At 44.8% G+C, this 22109-nt stretch overlaps 1 protein-coding gene across 1 annotated transcript; it reads left to right on the plus strand.

Moving 5' to 3' along the window:
- Positions 1-12802: 12802 nt before the first annotated feature.
- Positions 12803-21788, plus strand: LOC135525810 (uncharacterized). Its single transcript, XM_064953696.1, has 13 exons — positions 12803-12999; positions 14292-14369; positions 14643-14990; positions 15126-15353; positions 15493-15855; positions 15966-16187; positions 17473-17831; positions 17925-18132; positions 19831-20160; positions 20271-20501; positions 20728-20922; positions 21083-21415; positions 21526-21788. The coding sequence occupies exons 2-13, from the start codon at positions 14315-14317 to the stop codon at positions 21786-21788; spliced, it is 3135 nt and encodes a 1044-aa protein (XP_064809768.1). The 5' UTR covers positions 12803-12999; positions 14292-14314.
- The last annotated feature ends 321 nt before the right edge of the window (positions 21789-22109 follow it).

Consider the following 22109-nt stretch of genomic DNA (forward strand, 5'->3'; position numbering starts at 1 on the left):
CTACTGTACAGTTCTGTCCTACAACAAGCAGACTTAACATCCCCTCCCTAAACACACACATGGCTGGGGTACACTACTGTACAGTACTGTCCTACAACAAGCAGACTTAACATCCCCTAACTAAACACACACATGGCTGGGGTACACTACTGTACAGTTCTGTCCTACAACAAGCAGACTAAACATCCCCTCCCTAAACACACACATGTCTGGGGTACAGTACTGTCCTACAACAAGCAGACTTAACATCCCCTCCCTAAACACACACATGGCTGGGGTACACTACTGTATAGTACTGTCCTACAACAAGCAGACTAAACATCCCCTCCCTAAACACACACATGGCTGGGGTACACTACTGTACAGTACTGTCCTACAACAAGCAGACTTAACATCCCCTCCCTAAACACACACATGGCTGGGGTACAGTACTGTACAGTACTGTCCTACAACAAGCAGACTAAACATCCCCTAACTAAACACACACATGGCTGGGGTACACTACTGTACAGTACTGTCCTACAACAAGCAGACTTAACATCCCCTAACTAAACACACACATGGCTGGGGTACAGTTCTGTCCTACAACAAGCAGACTAAACATCCCCTCCCTAAACACACACATGGCTGGGGTACACTACTGTACAGTTCTGTCCTACAACAAGCAGACTTAACATCCCCTCCCTAAACACACACATGGCTGGGGTACACTACTGTACAGTACTGTCCTACAACAAGCAGACTTAACATCCCCTAACTAAACACACACATGGCTGGGGTACACTACTGTACAGTTCTGTCCTACAACAAGCAGACTAAACATCCCCTCCCTAAACACACACATGGCTGGGGTACACTACTGTACAGTACTGTCCTACAACAAGCAGACTTAACATCCCCTAACTAAACACACACATGGCTGGGGTACACTACTGTACAGTTCTGTCCTACAACAAGCAGACTAAACATCCCCTAACTAAACACACACATGGCTGGGGTACAGTACTGTCCTACAACAAGCAGACTAAACATCCCCTCCCTAAACACACACATGGCTGGGGTACACTACTGTACAGTACTGTCCTACAACAAGCAGACTAAACATCCCCTCCCTATTTGATCAGAGCCCCTTTTGAGAACCATGTTAAAGTTGACAGTCTGCAACTACCACAAGACAGTCATACCTTCTCCCTTCCTGTCCTGACTGTGATGTAAGATACCTGCCTTTCAGCCTTCACTTCCATCTCCTCTAACTCTAACCTAATAGAGGATATATTAGTGAAATAAATCCTGAAGGCCAGTAGAAATGTAATTACACTGTAACAAGCATTGCAGTTCATTGTAATAACAAAATGTAACTGGTGGTAATTGCAGTCTGTAATTACAGAGATGCTTGTTTCAAAAAGTTTTCACTAAATTCAATCATTTATTTTATTTTTATTTTACTTTATTAAACCTTTATTTAACTAGGCAAGTCAGTTAAGAATGAATTATTATTCACAATGATGGCCTACCCCGGCCCAACCCCGACACATTCTGCCCCGCCCTATGGGATTTCCCAAACACTGCCGGTTGTGTACAGCCTGGAATCGAAACAGGGTCTGTGCCTCTGGCACTGAGATGCAGTGACTTAGACCCCTGCACCACTCGGGGGCCCCACATTTAGTGTTTTGTTTCTTCTCAGCTGCATTTGATTAAGTAATAACTATCACAAGGTTGTAATCTCTCGTGGACTGATGCGGTGGGTGTCCCGATATTAGATAGGCCCTAATTACCTACCTGCTCTAATTATGTTGTTGTTAGCACTTGCACCCAAAAAGTTTACCATCTGGGTTAACAGATCAGATACAGTAAAGGTCAACCTCACTGACTGGCGTCTACCATGCCATAGTTAGCTAGTTAGCTAGCGTTTAGCTACATTCAGAAGTAACTAATGTTACTGATAGTGTGCTGACATAAGTATATAGCTAGCTAACTAAGGTTAACATGCTAGGTGTGTCTTACATAATACCATCGAGGTACCGATACCCTGTGAACAAGGTTCAGGGAAGATTAGACCATTGAGGCCAGCTAGCTTTAGAGTAGTCATTACAGCATAGCTATTTGCCAGCTTAGGTAGCTAGCTAGTCAACGTAAGAAAACTAGCTAGCGAGCTAGCTTGATAGCTAATTTCCAATAACTCAACAGATTGCATGGGAAAGTCTATTCTGTAGATGGTAACTAGCTAGCTAGCATAGTTGGTAGTTGGAAGGGACAAATAGCATAACAGATAAGAAGCAGTTGGAGATAAGTTTTTAACAGTACAATGGCAGGTTCTTAAAGTAACTGTCCAGTGAAACTCTCACTTTTAAAATGTAATATTCTGTTAATATTCTGTTTACTGACAATACACTCATACCAAAATCATTTTGTTGACTCATACAAAGCTCGTATTTGCGGCTAAACTATTTTTTTAAACTCACCTCAAACAGACTGTTTCAAAAATGCTTGCTATTTCCTAATAGAAGATGATGTCATACTCCTGAGGAGGATGAGCTGGCCAATAAGTGATCTAGAGGAGTATGAGCTGGCCAATAAGTGATCTAGAGGAGGATGAGCTGGCCAATAAGTGATCTAGAGGAGTATGAGCTGGCCAATAAGTGATCTAGTGGAGTATGAGCTGGCCAATAAGTGATCTAGAGGACTATGAGCTGGCCAATAAGTGATCTAGAGGAGTATGAGCTGGCCAATAAGTGATCTAGAGGAGGATGAGCTGGCCAATAAGTGATCTAGAGGAGTATGAGCTGGCCAATAAGTGATCTAGAGGAGTATGAGCTGGCCAATAAGTGATCTAGAGGAGTATGAGCTGGCCAATAAGTGATCTAGAGGAGTATGAGCTGGCCAATAAGTGATCTAGAGGACTATGAGCTGGCCAATAAGTGATCTAGTGGAGTATGAGCTGGCCAATAAGTGGTCTACTGTAACTATTCTGTCAGCTAAATAGCCCTCACAGTTAACATAACTAATACAGGATGACAGAACAATTTTACAGGCTGCATAACAAGGCTGCACTACCAGACCCCACCACAGGGACATAGTATAGACAGGCTGCACTACCAGACCCCACCACAGGGACATAGTATAGACATGCTGCACTACCAGACCCCACCACAGGGACATAGTATAGACATGCTGCACTACCAGACCCCTTCACAGGGACATAGTAAAGACAGGCTGCACTACCAGACCCCACCACAGGGACATAGTATAGACAGGCTGCACTACCAGACCCCTTCACAGGGATATAGTATAGACATGCTGCACTACCAGACCCCACCACAGGGATATAGTATAGACATGCTGCACTACCAGACCCCACCACAGGGATATAGTATAGACATGCTGCACTACCAGACCCCACCACAGGGACATAGTATAGACAGGCTGCACTACCAGACCCCACCACAGGGACATAGTATAGACAGGCTGCACTACCAGACCCCTTCACAGGGACATAGTATAGACAGGCTGCACTACCAGACCCCTTCACAGGGACATAGTAAAGACCGGCTGCACTACCAGACCCCACCACAGGGATATAGTATAGACATGCTGCACTACCAGACCCCACCACAGGGACATAGTAAAGACATGCTGCACTACCAGATCCCACCACAGGGACATAGTATAGACATGCTGCACTACCAGACCCCACCACAGGGATATAGTATAGACAGGCTGCACTACCGGACCCCACCACAGGGACATAGTATAGACAGGCTGCACTACCAGACCCCACCACAGGGACATAGTATAGACATGCTGCACTACCAGACCCCACCACAGGGACATAGTATAGACAGGCTGCACTACCAGACCCCACCACAGGGACATAGTATAGACAGGCTGCACTACCAGACCCCACCACAGGGACATAGTATAGACATGCTGCACTACCGGACCCCACCACAGGGACATAGTATAGACATGCTGCACTACCAGACCCCACCACAGGGACATAGTATAGACAGGCTGCACTACCAGACCCCACCACAGGGACATAGTATAGACATGCTGCACTACCAGACCCCACCACAGGGACATAGTATAGACATGCTGCATTACCATATCCCACCACAGGGACATAGTATATTTTGCACGCCCAATTCTTCAGTTTTTGATTTGTTAAAAAAGTTTGAAATATCCAATAAATGTCGTTCCACTTCATGATTGTGTCCCACTTGTTGTTGATTCTTCCCAGAAAAATACAGTTTTATATCTTTATGTTTGAAGCCTGAAATGTGGCAAAAGGTCGCAAAGTTCAAGGGAGCCGAATACTTTCGCAAGGCACTGTATATGCATGTCAGGGTTCCCTTTGGGTCTGTTGTTCTGAAGATCAGTGAGATGAAGACATCTCTTTCACACAAGAACACAGTGGAAACTCAGAGCAGCTTGCCTTGGCCTTGGCATAATGACATCTCACTGTTGTCTGTTGTTTCTAGCTGGCTAATGTTGATAGCTAAATGTTAGCTAACAAGCTCACTAGCTAACTAACTAGCTCACTAGCTAACTAACTAGCTCACTAGCTAACTAACTAGGTCACTAGCTAACTAACTAGGTCACTAGTTAACTATGGGGTCTTGCTGTAATTCAGTAGCAGCACATCATATTGTTCACAATCCAGTACATTCAGAGTAGCTGTGTGATGCACAAAAATGCTTGTTTATCACTGAATAACAGCAGTGTCATGTTATTTTACCTTCTATTTTGTAGATTTTCATCGGACAAGAAGGGACATATGAGGCCTGGTAGCTGCAGTAATGTTGAGATGTCAGTAGGTAGAGCTCTAGTCTAGAACATTGGAACCAAAGATACTCCCCTTTCATCTGTTCTGGGACCTTCAGTACCAGCTGATGAGGAGTGATGGGAATGGGTCACATTTTGTCTCTTGTAAAACATGTAGGTCCACTCCTCAAATAAAGAAATGCAACTTCAGTATTCTGACTTTAGACCATTTTCTATTTAGATTCAGTAACATCCCTTATGTGACATGTTGTTGCTGCATGTTAATGGCCTGACTAGGCTACTTTAAAATGTGTCAACCACAGAACTCACACATAGGCTACGCCTGCTTCTACTAACACTTACAGTAGACTACTTCTTGTTTCCACGCAGTGACAGTAGGTTGACTAACTGTTCAAGACTTCTCCCCTTCACTTCACTCTGTAAGTACACTTGACAATATCTTGAAATACAGTTTTAGTTTTTATGTTTTTAGCCAAACATCACATGACTTCCTGTATCTTTGTACTTGTTGGTTTATATTGAACTGTGCTTTGGTTGTTACATCAGGGCCTGTATTCATAAAGTGTCTCAGACGGTCCATATAATTATGATCTAAAAGGCTAAACTGATCCCAGATCAGCTCTCCTACTCTGATACACTTTGTGAATACAAACCCTGGACTGGGGTTTCATGTGTTTAGTTTAGTTCAGTTTATTCAGTGGCATGTTTAAAGCATGATTAGTAGAGTTTGCCAGTAATACCCAGATGCATTTCTGCCGAATGGGGGACGGATCTCAATTCTATAGGGTCGTGTTCACTGTCATAGTATAACAGGGTGAGGAAAACGTGTGTGATGTGATGTTTCTGTCCATGTGTGTGTGTGTGTAAATGTATTTTTACATATTAATCTGATTGTTAGATATACAGTCTCCAAAATTATTGCCACCCTTGACAAATACTGAGCGACGCTGTGTGTCATGTCTTGTTATGTCTGTTCCTGTCCTTTCTCTTCATTCTCTCTCTCTGCTGGTCTTTTTAGGTTACCTTCTCTGTCTCTCATCCCTCAGCTGTTCTACATTTCTCCTAACTAGCTCATTCTCTCTTTCCCCACCTGTTCTCTCTTCCCCCTCTGATTAGGTCTCTATTTCTTTCTCTGTTCCTGCTACTTTCAGTGTCTGATTCTTGTTTGTGTTTTTTGATGCCAGAAGCAAGCTGTCGTCTCGTTTGCTTCCACCTTGTCCTGTCCTGTCGGAGTCTGCATGGCAGGTGCAACCTGCATTATACTACGTTCTTTTGTTCCATTGACTACGTTGGAAGAGGATTTATGCCATTCCTGTTTTTATTAAAGAACTCTGTTTTCTGTTAAAACCGCGTTTGGGTCTTCACTCAAGTTCATAACACTGTGTGCTACAAACGACGGGATGTACATTGTTCATGTGGTTTCACAAGACGTGTGCCTGCTGTTTTAAGAGCACTGAGAGCAAAACAATTGCTGTGGAGACATTTTGAAAATGGCCTCAAGTAAGAGTGACAGTAAGATTAAGAGTGATTGAGTGGATGCTTCGTAAGAGCTTTAGGAGTAGTACTAACATGAGACACAGTGATGGTGGGTTGTGTTTAGGAGTAGTACTAACATGAGACACAGTGATGGTGGGTTGTGTATAGGAGTAATATTAACATGAGACACAGTGATGGTGGGTTGTGTATTGGAGTAGTATTAACATGAGACACAGTGATGGTGGGTTGTGTTTAGGAGTAGTATTAACATGAGACACAGTGATGGTGGGTTGTGTATAGGAGTAGTATTAACATGAGACAGTGATGGTGGGTTGTGTTTAGGAGTAGTATTAACATGAGACACAGTGATGGTGGGTTGTGTTTAGGAGTAGTATTAACATGAGACACAGTGATGGTGGGTTGTGTATAGGAGTAGTATTAACATGAGACACAGTGATGGTGGGTTGTGTTTAGGAGTAGTATTAACATGAGACACAGTGATGGTGGGTTGTGTATAGGAGTAGTATTAACATGAGACACAGTGATGGTAGGTTGTGTTTAGGAGTAGTATAAACATGAGACAGTGATGGTGGGTTGTGGTTTTGTTGGTTTAAATGCACACACTCAGTATCACTTCCCTGTTCTCCTTTCCTGTCTGTCCTCTCACAGGCCTCCTGAATCATATCAGAAATCTATATATGCACATTACACTATTCAGAATATGTTCCTCTGTAGCTCAGTTGGTAGAACATGGCACCTGCAACTTTATGGGTTTCGTTCCTGGGACCACCCATAGGTAAAATATATGCACAAAGACTGTACATTGCTTTTGATAACTAAATGGCAATATTTATGGACAGCAGACTACAATAGACCACACAGTCAGTACAGCGGGATATGGTGATGTTCAATCATGCCTCTCCTAGATACAGCTTCTACCAGCACTGTACAACAGAGGAGGCTGGTATACAGGAGGATGGGCTCATTATAATGGCTGGAATGACAGGAACATCATTCAATTTATTCCCATTACTTCCCAGATGAATGAGGACATCATGAGGACTGGAGGCTGCAGTAATGTTGAGATGCCAGTAGGTGGAGCTCTAGTCTAGATCACTGAACCTTCTGTTATGAACTTGAGTGAAGACCCAAAAGCGGTTTTAACAGAAAACAGAGTTCTTTAATGAAAATACAGGAATGGCATAAATCCTCTTCCAACGTTGTCAGCGGAACAAAAAGAACGTTAGTATAGTGCAGGATGCTCCTGCCAGGCAGACTCCGACAGGACAGGACAAGGTGGAAGCAAACGAGACGACAGCTTGCTTCTGGCATCAAAAAACACAAACAAGAATCAGACACTGAAAGTAGCAGGAACAGAGAAAGAAATAGAGACCTAATCAGAGGGGGAAGAGAGAACAGGTGGGGAAGAGTGAAAGAGCTAGTTAGGGCAGATGTAGAACAGCTGAGGAATGAGAGAGAGAGAAGGTAACCTAAAAAGACCAGCAGAGAGAGAGAGTGAAGAGAAAGGACAGGAACAGACATAACAAGACATGACAGTACCCCCCCCCACTCACCGAGCGCCTCCTGGCGCACTCGAGGAGGAAACCTGGCGGCAACGGAGGAAATCATCGATCAGCGAACGGTCCAGCACGTCCCGAGAGGGAACCCAACTCCTCTCCTCAGGACCGTACCCCTCCCAATCCACTAGGTACTGATGACCACGGCCCCGAGGGCGCATGTCCAAAATCTTACGAACCCTGTAGATGGGTGCGCCCTCGACAAGGATGGGGGGAGGGACGAGCGGGGGCGCGAAGAACGGGCTTAACACAGGAGACATGGAAGACCGGGTGAACGCGACGAAGATAGCGCGGGAGAAGAAGTCGCACTGCGACAGGATTAATGACCTGGGAAATACGGAACGGACCAATGAACCGCGGGGCCAACTTGCGAGAAGCTGTCCTAAGGGGAAGGTTCTGAGTGGAGAGCCATACTCTCTGACCGCAACAATATCTAGGACTCTTGGTCCTACGCTTATTAGCGGCCCTCACAGTCTGCGCCCTATTACGGCAAAGTGCCGACCTGACCCCCTTCCAGGTGCGCTCGCAACGCTGGACAAAAGCCTGAGCGGAGGGGACGCAGGACTCGGCGAGCTGAGATGAGAACAGCGGAGGCTGGTACCCGAGGCTACACTGAAAAGGGGATAGACCGGTAGCAGACGAGGGAAGCGAGTTGTGGGCGTACTCTGCCCAGGGGAGCTGTTCTGACCAAGACGCAGGGTTACGAAAAGAAAGACTGCGTAAAATGCGACCAACAGTCTGATTGGCCCGTTCGGCTTGACCGTTAGACTGGGAATGAAAGCCGGACGAGAGACTGACGGAAGCCCCAATCAAACGGCAAAACTCCCTCCAAAATTGAGACGTGAACTGCGGGCCTCTGTCGGAAACGACGTCAGACGGAAGGCCATGAATTCGGAAAACATTCTCGATAATGATCTGAGCCGTCTCCTTAGCAGAAGGGAGCTTATCGAGAGGAATGAAATGAGCCGCCTTAGAGAATCTATCGACAACCGTAAGAATAACTGTCTTCCCCGCTGATGAAGGCAGTCCGGTGATAAAATCTAAAGCGATGTGAGACCACGGTCGAGAGGGAATGGGAAGCGGTCTGAGACGGCCGGCAGGAGGAGAGTTCCCAGATTTAGTCTGCGCGCAGACCGAACAAGCGGCGACAAATCGACGCGCGTCACGTTCCCGAGTGGGCCACCAGAAACGCTGGCGAATGGAAGCGAGCGTACCCCGAACGCCGGGGTGGCCGGCTAACTTGGCAGAGTGGGCCCACTGAAGAACGGCCGGACGAGAAGGAACGGGAACGAACAGAAGGTTCCTAGGACAAGCTCGCGGCGACGGAGTGTGAGCGAGTGCTTGCTTTACCTGCCTCTCAATTCCCCAGACAGTCAACCCGACAACACGCCCCTCAGGGAGAATCCCATCGGGGTCGGTGGAGACCTCAGAAGAACTGAAGAGACGAGATAAAGCATCAGGTTTGGTGTTTTTTGAGCCCGGACGATAAGAAATAACAAACTCGAAACGAGCGAAAAACAGAGCCCAACGAGCCTGACGCGCATTAAGTCGTTTGGCTGAACGGATGTACTCAAGGTTCCTATGGTCAGTCCAAACGACAAAAGGAACGGTCGCCCCCTCCAACCACTGTCGCCATTCGCCTAGGGCTAAGCGGATGGCGAGCAGTTCGCGATTACCAACATCATAGTTACGTTCTGACGGCGATAAGCGATGAGAGAAAAACGCGCAAGGATGGACCTTGCCGTCAGAGAGAGAGCGCTGAGAAAGAATGGCTCCCACGCCCACCTCTGACGCGTCAACCTCAACAACAAACTGTCTAGAGATGTCAGGTGTAACAAGAATAGGTGCGGATGTAAAACGATTCTTAAGAAGATCAAAAGCTCCCTGGGCGGAAACGGACCACTTAAAGCACGTCTTAACAGAAGTAAGGGCTGTGAGAGGAGCTGCCACCTGACCGAAATTACGGATGAAACGACGGTAGAAATTAGCGAAGCCCAGAAAGCGCTGCAGCTCAACGCGTGACTTAGGAACGGGCCAATCAATGACAGCCTGGACCTTAGCGGGATCCATCTTAATGCCCTCAGCGGAAATAACGGAACCGAGAAAAGGGACAGAGGCGGCATGAAAAGTGCACTTCTCAGCCTTCACATAAAGACAGTTCTCCAAAAGGCGCTGGAGGACGCGTCGCACGTGCTGAACATGAATCGAGAGAGACGGTGAAAAAATCAGGATATCGTCCATGTAAACGAAAACAAAAATGTTCAGCATGTCTCTCAGGACGTCGTTAACTAGTGCCTGAAAGACAGCTGGAGCGTTAACGAGGCCGAAAGGAAGAACCCGGTATTCAAAGTGCCCTAACGGAGTGTTAAACGCCGTCTTCCACTCGTCCCCCTCCCTGATGCGCACGAGATGGTAGGCGTTACGAAGGTCCAATTTGGTGAAAAACCTGGCTCCCTGCAGGATCTCGAAGGCTGAAGACATAAGAGGAAGCGGATAACGATTCTTAACTGTTATGTCATTCAGCCCTCGATAATCCACGCATGGGCGCAGGGACCCGTCCTTCTTCTGAACAAAAAAACCCCCGCTCCGGCGGGGGAGGAGGAGGAGACTATGGTACCGGCGTCGAGCGAAACCGACAAATAATCCTCGAGAGCCTTACGTTCGGGAGCCGACAGAGAGTATAATCTACCCCGGGGGAGTAGTTCCCGGAAGGAGATCAATACTACAGTCATACGACCGGTGTGGAGGGAGAGAAGTGGCCTTGGAACGACTGAACACCGTGCGCAGATCGTGATACTCCTCCGGCACCCCTGTCAAATCGCCAGGCTCCTCCTGTGAAGAAGAGACAGAGGAAACAGGAGGGATAGCAGACATTAAACAGGTTACATGACAAGAAACATTCCAGGATAGGATAGTATTACTAGACCAATTAATAGAAGGGTTATGGCGCACTAGCCAGGGATGACCCAAAACAACAGGTGTAAAAGGTGAACGAAAAACTAAAAAAGAAATGGTTTCGCTATGATTACCAGAGACAGTGAGGGTTAAAGGCAGCGTCTCACGCTGAATCTTGGGGAGAGAACTACCATCTAAAGCGAACAAGGCCCTGGGCTCCCTAACTGTCTGAGAGGAATGTCATGTTCCCGAGCCCAGGTCTCGTCCATAAAACAGCCCTCCGCCCCAGAGTCTATCAAGGCACTGCAGGAAGCAGATGAACCGGGCCAGCGGAGATGGACCGGAAAGGTAGTGCGTGATCCAGAAGGAGAGGCCTGAGTAGTTGCGCTCACCAGTAGCCCTCCTCTTACTGATGAGCTCTGGCTTTTACTGGACATGAGGTGACAAAATGACCAGCGGAGCCGCAGTAGAGACAGAGGCGATTGGTGATTCTCCGTTCCCTCTCCTTGGCCGAGATGCGAATACCCCCAGCTGCATAGGCTCAGCATCCGAGCCGGCGGAGGAGGGTGGCAGTGATGCGGCAGGTGGCAGTGATGTGGAGAGGGGAGCAACGGAGAACGTGAGCTCCTTTCCACGAGCTCGGCGACGAAGATCAAACCGTCGCTCTATGCGAATAGCGAGAGCTATTAAGGAGTCCAGACTGGAAGGAACCTCCCGGGAGAGGATCTCATCCTTAACCTCGACGTGGAGACCCTCCAGAAAACGAGCGAGCAAAGCCGGCTCGTTCCAGTCACTAGAGGCAGCGAGAGTGCGAAACTCAATAGAATAATCCGTTATGGATCTACTCCCCTGACATAGGGAAGACAGGGCCCTGGAAGCCTCCTCGCCAAAAACAGAACGGTCAAAAACCCGTATCATCTCCTCCTTAAAGTCCTGATACTGGTTAATACACTCAGCCCTCGCCTCCCAGACTGCCGTGCCCCACTCACGCGCCCGTCCGGTAAGGAGAGAAATGACGTAGGCGATGCGGGCTGCGCTCCTGGAGTAAGTGTTGGGCTGGAGAGAGAACACCACATCACACTGAGTGAGGAATGAGCGGCACTCAGTGGGCTCCCCAGAGTAACACGGCGGGTTGTTGATCCTGGGCTCCGGAGACTCGGAAACCCTGGAAGTGGGCGGTGGATCGAGGTGGAGTTGGTGAACCTGTCTTGTGAGGTCGGAGACTTGGACGGCCAGGGTCTCAACGGCATGTTGAGCAGCAGACAATTCCTCCTCGTGTCTGCCTAGCATCGCTCCCTGGATCTCGACGGCGGAGTGAAAAGGGTCCGGAGCCGCTGGGTCCATTCCTGGTCTGATTCTTCTGTTATGAACTTGAGTGAAGACCCAAAAGCGGTTTTAACAGAAAACAGAGTTCTTTAATGAAAATACAGGAATGGCATAAATCCTCTTCCAACGTTGTCAGCGGAACAAAAAGAACGTTAGTATAGTGCAGGATGCTCCTGCCAGGCAGACTCCGACAGGACAGGACAAGGTGGAAGCAAACGAGACGACAGCTTGCTTCTGGCATCAAAAAACACAAACAAGAATCAGACACTGAAAGTAGCAGGAACAGAGAAAGAAATAGAGACCTAATCAGAGGGGGAAGAGAGAACAGGTGGGGAAGAGTGAAAGAGCTAGTTAGGGCAGATGTAGAACAGCTGAGGAATGAGAGACAGAGAAGGTAACCTAAAAAGACCAGCAGAGAGAGAGAGTGAAGAGAAAGGACAGGAACAGACATAACAAGACATGACACCTTCAGTACCACTTTGATGCAGCTGATGAGGAGTGATGGTCATGGGTGTTTAAATTGAATGGGTTCTAATTGAATAACATCATGGAACTTTGACCTGTATATACAGAACTCAGAAGGGCAAGGTAGGTCATTAAAATGTTAACGTTATAAATAGTATAGTCAACACAGTGTTTACATGGTTCTGTATGTAGTATAAAAGACCACAGTGAAAATTGACACATTTTTTAAATAAAATAAATATCTGCCCAGACTTGTCTTTTACACAATTTCTGTTCTATTACAGTAACAGCCCTTTTCTGGCGTGTTGGTCTGGTTGTCGTGGATGTTAATGTCTTTACTAAACAGGAAGGACAGTTCTGCATCCACTACTTGTGTTCTGACTGCTTTTATAAGGTTTCAACACTTACTTCTTGTTTTCACTCACTACCAGACAGTTGACTCACTGTACAAGACCTCTCCTCTTCACTTCACTCTGTAACTACTCTTGACAATATCTTGAAATATAGTTATTGGTTATGTGTTTTCAGTCATTAGTCATATTCTTGAGGTTATTGTATCATTTTACTTCTTGTTATGTTTTGAGCTGTGTTTTGGTTGTTACATCAGGGCCAGTATTCATAAAGTGTCTCCCCCGGTGTGGTTGTGTGTTACGCAGTGGGTTTATCTGAGGGCCCTTTAGGACCAGACAGATAGGGAGGAGGGTTGACATCTATACTGTGTAGGATGTGTGTTTTAACTTTTCTACATATATTCTACATCCAATACTGCTGCTCCAGTTTCAACTGTTCTGCCTGTGATTATTATTATTTTACCATGCTGGCCATCTATGAACATTTGAACATCTTGGCCATGTTCTGTTATAATCTCCACCCGGCACAGCCAGAAGAGGACTGGCCACCCCACATCCCCTGGTTCCTCTCTAGGTTTCTTCCTAGGTTTTGGCCTTTCTAGGGAGCTTTTCCTAGCCACCGTGCTTCTACACCTGCATTGCTTGCTGTTTGGGGTTTTAGGCTGGGTTTCTGTACAGCACTTTGAGATATCAGCTGTTGTAAGAAGGGCTGTATGAATACATTTGATTTGATATGATAACAACCAGCTCTCTAGACTTTAATACAGACTCCATGGGTGTTATGGGCCTTCCCTACAGATGGTGTGTGTGTGTGTGTGTGTGTGTGTGTGTGTGTGTGTGTGTGTGTGTGTGTGTGTGTGTGTGTGTGTGTGTGTGTGTGTGTGTGTGTGTGTGTGTGTGTGTGTGTGTGTGTGTGTGTGCGTGTGCGAGTCACTTCCTGTTTAGACTCACAGCTTTAGGGTAGAAGCTATACTGAACCTGGTGGTCAGTCTTTATGCTGCTGTACAACTTGATGGACTGTAGAGGATTGAACATTTATCCTCCTGTATTTGGGGTTTTGATTGATGAACTTGATGTTAATGATGCTGATGTTGTTTATAGTGACGATGATGATGATGATAATGACTATTGTATACATTAGGAGTTTATTTTTGCATCATACAACACATTATCTTAAGTAGACAGATGTAGACAGACATGCAACACGTCACACACATTACATACATACATAGTGCAGTAGACTTACAGACAGACAGTATTCACATAGACAACCATGTAGCACAATACAACACAACACAATATGAGCCTGGTTCATTTTCAGTAATGAGGCCCTGTACCCCATTTACAGTTTCTACTTCAATGTATCAGGTGGAGTTATTCACCAGCTATAGAGTGAGTTGTTGTTTATGTTTCTAAGACTGCAGGGTGGGAGATGCAACAATGGCCTTGAGAACAGCAGGAAGTGTGTTGGTGGTCTTTCTCTGGTCTGTAGCAGGTATGGTCTCATTCTGATCTTTTAGTTGCTCTATGTATCAATCTACAGATATTTCTAAAAGCATAACCATTTTTATGTTCTACTGTCGACACATTTGGCGTCCCCACTTCACTTTAAACAGTTATTTTTCACACCTCACTGAGTGAAGCTTATCTGTGTTTCCATTCACACTAAAACAAAGAGTATCAATGTCTCAACTCAGCAACTATGGAACAAAGTGTTAGTGTGAGTCACAAGACCTTGAACTTAATGTGATGTCTAACTGTGTTTCAGTGGTACTGAGTCAGAATGGCTGGAGTGTTACATACACCACTCAGAGTATCTGTACCTTGAAGGGGTCAACAGTGGAGATGTCCTGCTCTTACACATATCCCAGAGGTTATACAGTCACAACAACCTTGTGGTTCACTGAAATGTATGATGTGGAAAATTATGTCAGTCTGTTAGATGACCCAGACTACAAAGGTCGTGTGATGTACCGTAGTGATAAGATGAATGGACACACCCTGACAATCACAGACCTGAGAGAGAGAGACTCAGCTACGTACAAATTCAGATTTACAACAAATCAGACCAGAGGGAAATATTTTGGGAGCCCTGGAGTCACTTTGTCTGTTACAGGTACAATTAGGTCTAGAAATTGGATTTGTATATATGAAACAGATTTGAGAATGAAATGAGTTTGAGAATGTCTTGCATCATGTGATTAAACTATAGAACAGGTGATGCAGGGTTTAATGCTGTGATCTACTCCAGCTCTGCAGGTGAAGGTGACTTCTTCAAGCTGGCAAAATCAGGTGACAATTATCTGTATCACCACCTGTACTCTGAGTAACCCCAACCCCACCTACATCTGGTATAAGAACGGACAACGTCTACATGAGAGCACCTCCCCCCAGTACAAATACTCAGTCTACACTAACAGTAAAGACAGCTACTCCTGTGCTGTAAAAGGCCATGAGGCTCTCCACTCTCCTGCAGTGTGTGAGTGTTTCTTTAACTAACAATACTGTACAACCTGTGTGTGTGTTGGTTTCACTTTGTCATTTGAGAACTGTTAGCATTTCTAGATAGAACTGAGAATATAATCCAGTTGACCTCTTGTTATGTCACTGTGTTTCAGGTGTTCAGGGTCAGAGATGCTACAGAGTGACTTACACCAAGAGGAGAATCTGTGTCTTGAAGGGGTCAACAGTGGACATATCCTGTACTTATGTTGGTTATTATTCCACCACATCAGTCTGGTTTAGTCCTAAACAGAGTGACAGGTGGAGGGACAAGTCGACCCCTGAGGACCTAACCAGAGACCCAGGATATGCAGGTCGTGTGAAGTACCCTGACAAAGAGACACGGAGAAACGAAGGTCCCTCCACCCTGAGAATCACAGATCTGAGAGAGGACGACTCAGCTGAGTATCGCTTCACTTTTAAAACAGAAGACTTTGAATGGGGTCATAGTTTCCCAGGAACAACTCTGTCTGTCACAGGTAATACTACACTGTATGATACAACTGTAAATCATATTGAATTACAGGAGAAATAAATTGACCATCCTGTTGACACAGAGGTGTATGTGGTTTTATACATATTGTTTCAGGTCTGCAGGTGAAGGTGACTCCTGCTGCAGAGGGACAGAAGACACTGACCTGTATCACCACCTGTACTCTGACTGGTAACCCCACCTACATCTGGTACAAGAACGGACAACGTCTAGATGAGAGCACCTCCCCCCAGTACAAAGACTCAGTCTCCAGCAACTATGAAGACAGTTACTCCTGTGCTGTAAAAGGCCATGAGGATCTCCTCTCTCCTGCAGTGTGTGAGTGTTTATTTATTAATAAGGGACAGATTGAAATTTACTGGGGGATGGGACAGGACTGGTCTTCAGAGTTTGAAATATTTTCACCCTACCCTCCCCTTGTACTGTAAAATAAATTGATCACCCTCCCCCTCATAGAATTAACTCAAAATAATGTTTACGACCACAAATAAGAATACTTGTAGCAACCTGCATTTATATTCGTGAATACCGACTTTGCCACTTCAGCCTGCTTTTGAGGCCTGATCGATGCCACGCAGGGCTACGGGCCAGAAGTTTGAGGGTTCCCGACCACCACAGACAAGCTCACCCTGCCTGTTCTATTACACTGCGATCATATACAGAATATATGCAACACATTTTCCACCAACAGGTTTCTGTGCCAATGCAGCACACAACCAATAAACAAAGCATACCGACTTCGGCCACTTCAATGTCATGGTTTGTGTTTTCAACACCACAATCAATAGACAATGTAAATCTGGACAAACAGAGAATACATCCCTCCCTACCTTGTAGTCTTACCCAGGATTGAAGGCTTGACAATCTCTGAATGTCATTCAACTTTTTGGTGTTTTGTAACAAATGTCTCTTTCCGTTCATCAAATGGCTGCTGCTCAGTTTGGATTGATTGACTGATTGATTTTATTTGTCAGTTAAAGAAATACATATATAAACAATATTATTTTAAGTGAACAGGATTGCACAATAAAGTTGGTGACTTATTTTCATTGTGGTCCCTATGTTTTACATAAATACATATACAATTATACTGAACAAAAATATAAACGCAACGTGCAACAATTTCAACCAGTTTACTGAGTTACAGTTCATAAAAGGAAATCAGTCAGTTGAAATACTGTATATTCATTAGGTCCTAATCTATGGATTTCACATGACTGGGCAGGGTCACAACCATGGGTGGGCTTGGGAGGACATAGGCCCACCCACTGGGGAACCAGGCCCAGCCAATCAGACTGAGGTTCTCCCAACAAAAGGGCTTTATGACAGACAGAATTACTCCTCAGTTTCATCAGCTGTCTGGGTGGCTGTTCTCAGATGATCCGCAGGTGAAGAAGCCGGATGTGGAAATCCTGGGCTGAATGTAAAAAACACACAATCCTCCCCACAACAAAAACTAAATAGATCCCTAATACATCACTGTAAAACTGTATACAATGTATATCTGTGTTGGTTTCATTTTATAATATGAGAACTGTTAGCATTTCTAGATAGAACTGAGAATACAATCTAGTTGACCTCTTGTTATGTCACTGTGTTTCAGGTGTTCAGGGTCAGAGATGCTACAGAGTGACTTACACCAAGAGGAGAATCTGTGTCTTGAAGGGGTCAACAGTGGACATATCCTGTACTTATGTTGGTTATTATTACACCACATCATCATTCTGGTTTAGAAGTGATAAGTCGACCCCTGAAGACCTAACCACAGACCCAGGGTATGCAGGTCGTGTGGAGTACACTGGAACATACAGAGGTCCCTTCACCCTGAGAATCTCAGATCTGAGAGAGGAGGACTCAGCTGAGTATCGCTTCACTTTTAAAACACACAACTTTGACTGGGGTCATAGTTTCCCAGGAACAACTCTGTCTGTCACAGGTAATACTACACTGTATGATACAACTGTAAAGCATAATGAATTACAGGAGAAAATAAATTGACCATCCTATTAACACAGAGGTGTATGTGGTTTTATACATATTGTTTCAGGTCTGCAGGTGAAGGTGACTCCTGCCGCAGAGGGACAGAAGACACTGACCTGTATCACCACCTGTACTCTGACTGACAACCCCACCTACATCTGGTACAAGAACGGACAACGTCTTGATGAGCCCACTTCCCTGCAATACTCTGTCAATAGTTATTATTCAGACAGCTACTCCTGTGCTGTAAAAGGCAATGAGGATCTCCACTCTCCTGCAGTTTGTGAGTGTTTATTTATTAAGGGACAGATTGAAATTTACTGGGGGATGGGACAGGACTGGTCTTCAAAGTTTAAAATATGTTCACATGTGTCACGTTCTGACCTTTATTTCCATTGTTTTGTATTTATTTAGTATGGTCAGGGCGTGAGTTGGGGTGGGCAGTCTATGTTTGTTTTTCTATGATTTGGGGATTTGTATGTTTCGGCCTAGTATGGTTCTCAATCAGAGGCAGGTGTCATTAGTTGTCTCTGATTGAGAATCATACTTAGGTAGCCTGGGTTGCACTGTTTGTTTGTGGGTGATTGTCTATGCTGATTGCTTGTTTCAGCGCAGTTCGCATTCGCTTCACGGTTGTTATTTCGTTTATTGTTTTTGTATAGGATTTCAGTGTTCAGTGTTTTCTTTATTAAAATTAATGATGAACACATACCACGCCGCATTTTGGTCCTCCGATCCATCTCGCCTCTCCTCTTCAGATGAAGAGGAGGACGACCGTGACAACATGACCCTCCCCTTGTACTGTAAAATAAATTGATCACCCTCCCCCTCATAGAATTAACTCAAAATAATGTTTACGACCACAAATAAGAATAATTGTAGCGACCTGCATTTATAAACGTGAATACCGACTTTGCCACTTCAGCCTGCTTTTGAGGCCTGATCGATGCCACGCAGGGCTACGGGCCAGAAGTTTGAGGGTTCCCGACCACCACAGACAAGCTCACCCTGCCTGTTCTATTACACTGCGATCATATACAGAATATATGCAACACATTTTCCACCAACAGGTTTCTGTGCCAATGCAGCACACAACCAATAAACAAAGCATACCGACTTCGGCCACTTCAATGTCATGGTTTGTGTTTTCAACACCACAATCAATAGACAATGTAAATCTGGACAAACAGAGAATACATCCCTCCCTACCTTGTAGTCTTACCCAGGATTGAAGGCTTGACAATCTCTGAATGTCATTCAACTTTTTGGTGTTTTGTAACAAATGTCTCTTTCCGTTCATCAAATGGCTGCTGCTCAGTTTGGATTGATTGACTGATTGATTTTATTTGTCAGTTAAAGAAATACATATATAAACAATATTATTTTAAGTGAACAGGATTGCACAATAAAGTTGGGGACTTATTTTCATTGTGGTCCCTATGTTTTACATAAATACATATACAATTATACTGAACAAAAATATAAACGCAACGTGCAACAATTTCAACCAGTTTACTGAGTTACAGTTCATATAAGGAAATCAGTCAGTTGAAATACTGTATATTCATTAGGTCCTAATCTATGGATTTCACATGACTGGGCAGGGTCACAACCATGGGTGGGCTTGGGAGGGCATAGGCCCACCCACTGGGGAACCAGGCCCAGCCAATCAGACTGAGGTTTTCCCAACAAAGGGCTTTATGACAGACAGAATTACTCCTCAGTTTCATCAGCTGTCTGGGTGGCTGTTCTCAGATGATCCGCAGGTGAAGAAGCCGGATGTGGAAATCCTGGGCTGAATGTAAAAAACACACAATCCTCCCCACAACAAAAACTAAATAGATCCCTAATACATCACTGTAAAACTGTATACAATGTATATCTGTGTTGGTTTCATTTTATAATATGAGAACTGTTAGCATTTCTAGATAGAACTGAGAATATAATCTAGTTGACCTCTTGTTATGTCACTGTGTTTCAGGTGTTCAGGGTCAGAGATGCTACAGAGTGACTTACACCAAGAGGAGAATCTGTGTCTTGAAGGGGTCAACAGTGGACATATCCTGTACTGTTGGTTATTATTCCACCACATCATCATTCTGGTTTAGAAGTGATAAGTCGACCCCTGAAGACCTAACCAGAGACCCAGGGTATACAGGTCGTGTGAAGTACACTGGAACATACAGAGGTCCCTTCACCCTGAGAATCACAGATCTGAGAGAGGAGGACTCAGCTGAGTATCGCTTCACTTTTAAAACACACAACTTTGAATGGGGTCATAGTTTCCCAGGAACAACTCTGTCTGTCACAGGTAATACTACACTGTATGATACAACTGTAAATCATATTGAATTACAGGAGAAATACATTGACCATCCTGTTGACACAGAGGTGTATGTGGTTTTATACATATTGTTTCAGGTCTGCAGGTGAAGGTGACTCCTGCTGCAGAGGGACAGAAGACACTGACCTGTATCACCACCTGTACTCTGACTGACAACCCCACCTACATCTGGTATAAGAACGGACAACGTGTAGATGAGCCCACTTCCCAACAACACTCCAGTAATATGCTGGTGGTCTGGGATTCTACTGTGGACATTTACTCCTGTGTTGTTGGAGGTCACGCGGCTCTCCACTCTCCTGTAGTCTGTGAGTCTGAATGAAACTAGGATTCTACTTAGGAAGAATCAGTCATTTAAGGTCAATGAGAAGGGAAATACTTCCATGTTCATCATTACATAGAAATTACAGACAATGTCATAGATGTACTCTGTCACAGGTAACACTGCATAGCACATTATACAGTGTTGAAGAGTCAGGACATGAATCATTAATTCTAAACGATGTCATCTGTTTTTGCTCTGCTTTAATTCAGGTTTTCAGGTGAAGGTGACTCCTGAACAGTTTTCAGAGTATAAGACACTGACCTGTATCACCACCTGTGTTCTGACTGGTAACCCCACCTACATCTGGTACAAGAACGGACAGATAGTAACTGACAACACTTCTCCCTATTCAGTCCTCCCTGATGCTGCAGACAGCTACTCCTGTGCTGTAAAAGGCCATGAGGGTCTCCTCTCTCCTGCAGTGTGTGAGTGTTTCTTTAACTAACAATACTGTTTAACCTCTGTGTGTATTGGTTTCACTTTGTCATTTGAGAACTGTTAGCATTTCTAGATAGAACTGAGAATATAATCCAGTTGACCTCTTGTTATGTCACTGTGTTTCAGGTGTTCAGGGTCAGAGCTGCAACAGAGTGACTTTCACCAAGAGGAGAATCTGTGTCTTGAAGGGGTCAACAGTGGACATATCCTGTACTTATGTTGGTTATTATTCCACCACATCATCATTCTGGTTTAGAAGTGATAAATCGACCCCTGAAGACCTAACCAGAGACCCAGGGTATGCAGGTCGTGTGAAGTACACTGGAACATACAGAGGTCCCTTCACCCTGAGAATCACAGATCTGAGAGAGGAGGACTCAGCTGAGTATCGCTTCACTTTTAAAACTCACAGCTTTGAATGGGGTCATAGTTTCCCAGGAACAACTCTGTCTGTCACAGGTAATACTACACTGTATGATACAACTGTAAACCATAATGAATTACAGGATAAATAAATTAACCATCCTGTTAACACAGAGGTGTATGTGGTTTTATACATATTGTTTCAGGTCTGCAGGTGAAGGTGACTCCTGCTGCAGAGGGACAGAAGACACTGACCTGTATCACCACCTGTACTCTGACTGACAACCCCACCTACATCTGGTACAAGAACGGACAACGTGTAGATGAGCCCACTTCCCAACAATACTCTAGTAATACCCTAGTAGTGTTGGGTCATTCTGAGGACAGTTACTCCTGTGCTGTAGAACACCATGAGGACCTCCACTCTCCTGCAGTGTGTGAGTATGAATTAAACTACTATTCTACTTAGCAAGTATCAAAAACGTTATATCAATGAGAAGAGTATTACTGCTTTATCTGTACATATTCATCATTACATAGAAATTACAGACAATGTCATAGATGTATGCATGTCTATAGTTAGAATATTCAGTACATCAGACACTTGAAGAATAGTTTAGTAGACTAAAGTCCTAAAGTATCTCTGAATGTATTGTTGTTAACGTTTTGTGTAAGTGATAGTTTTAGATAGTCCTCTGACTTTAGATATGATTTATTTTTGACATGACGTCATTTGAGGCAGTATACTACAGTCCTGACCCTCTGACATATTCTCCTTTACTAGATGCTC

This window comes from Oncorhynchus masou, chromosome 5 (genome assembly GCF_036934945.1).
Source record: "Oncorhynchus masou masou isolate Uvic2021 chromosome 5, UVic_Omas_1.1, whole genome shotgun sequence".
Lineage (NCBI taxonomy): Eukaryota > Metazoa > Chordata > Actinopteri > Salmoniformes > Salmonidae > Oncorhynchus > Oncorhynchus masou.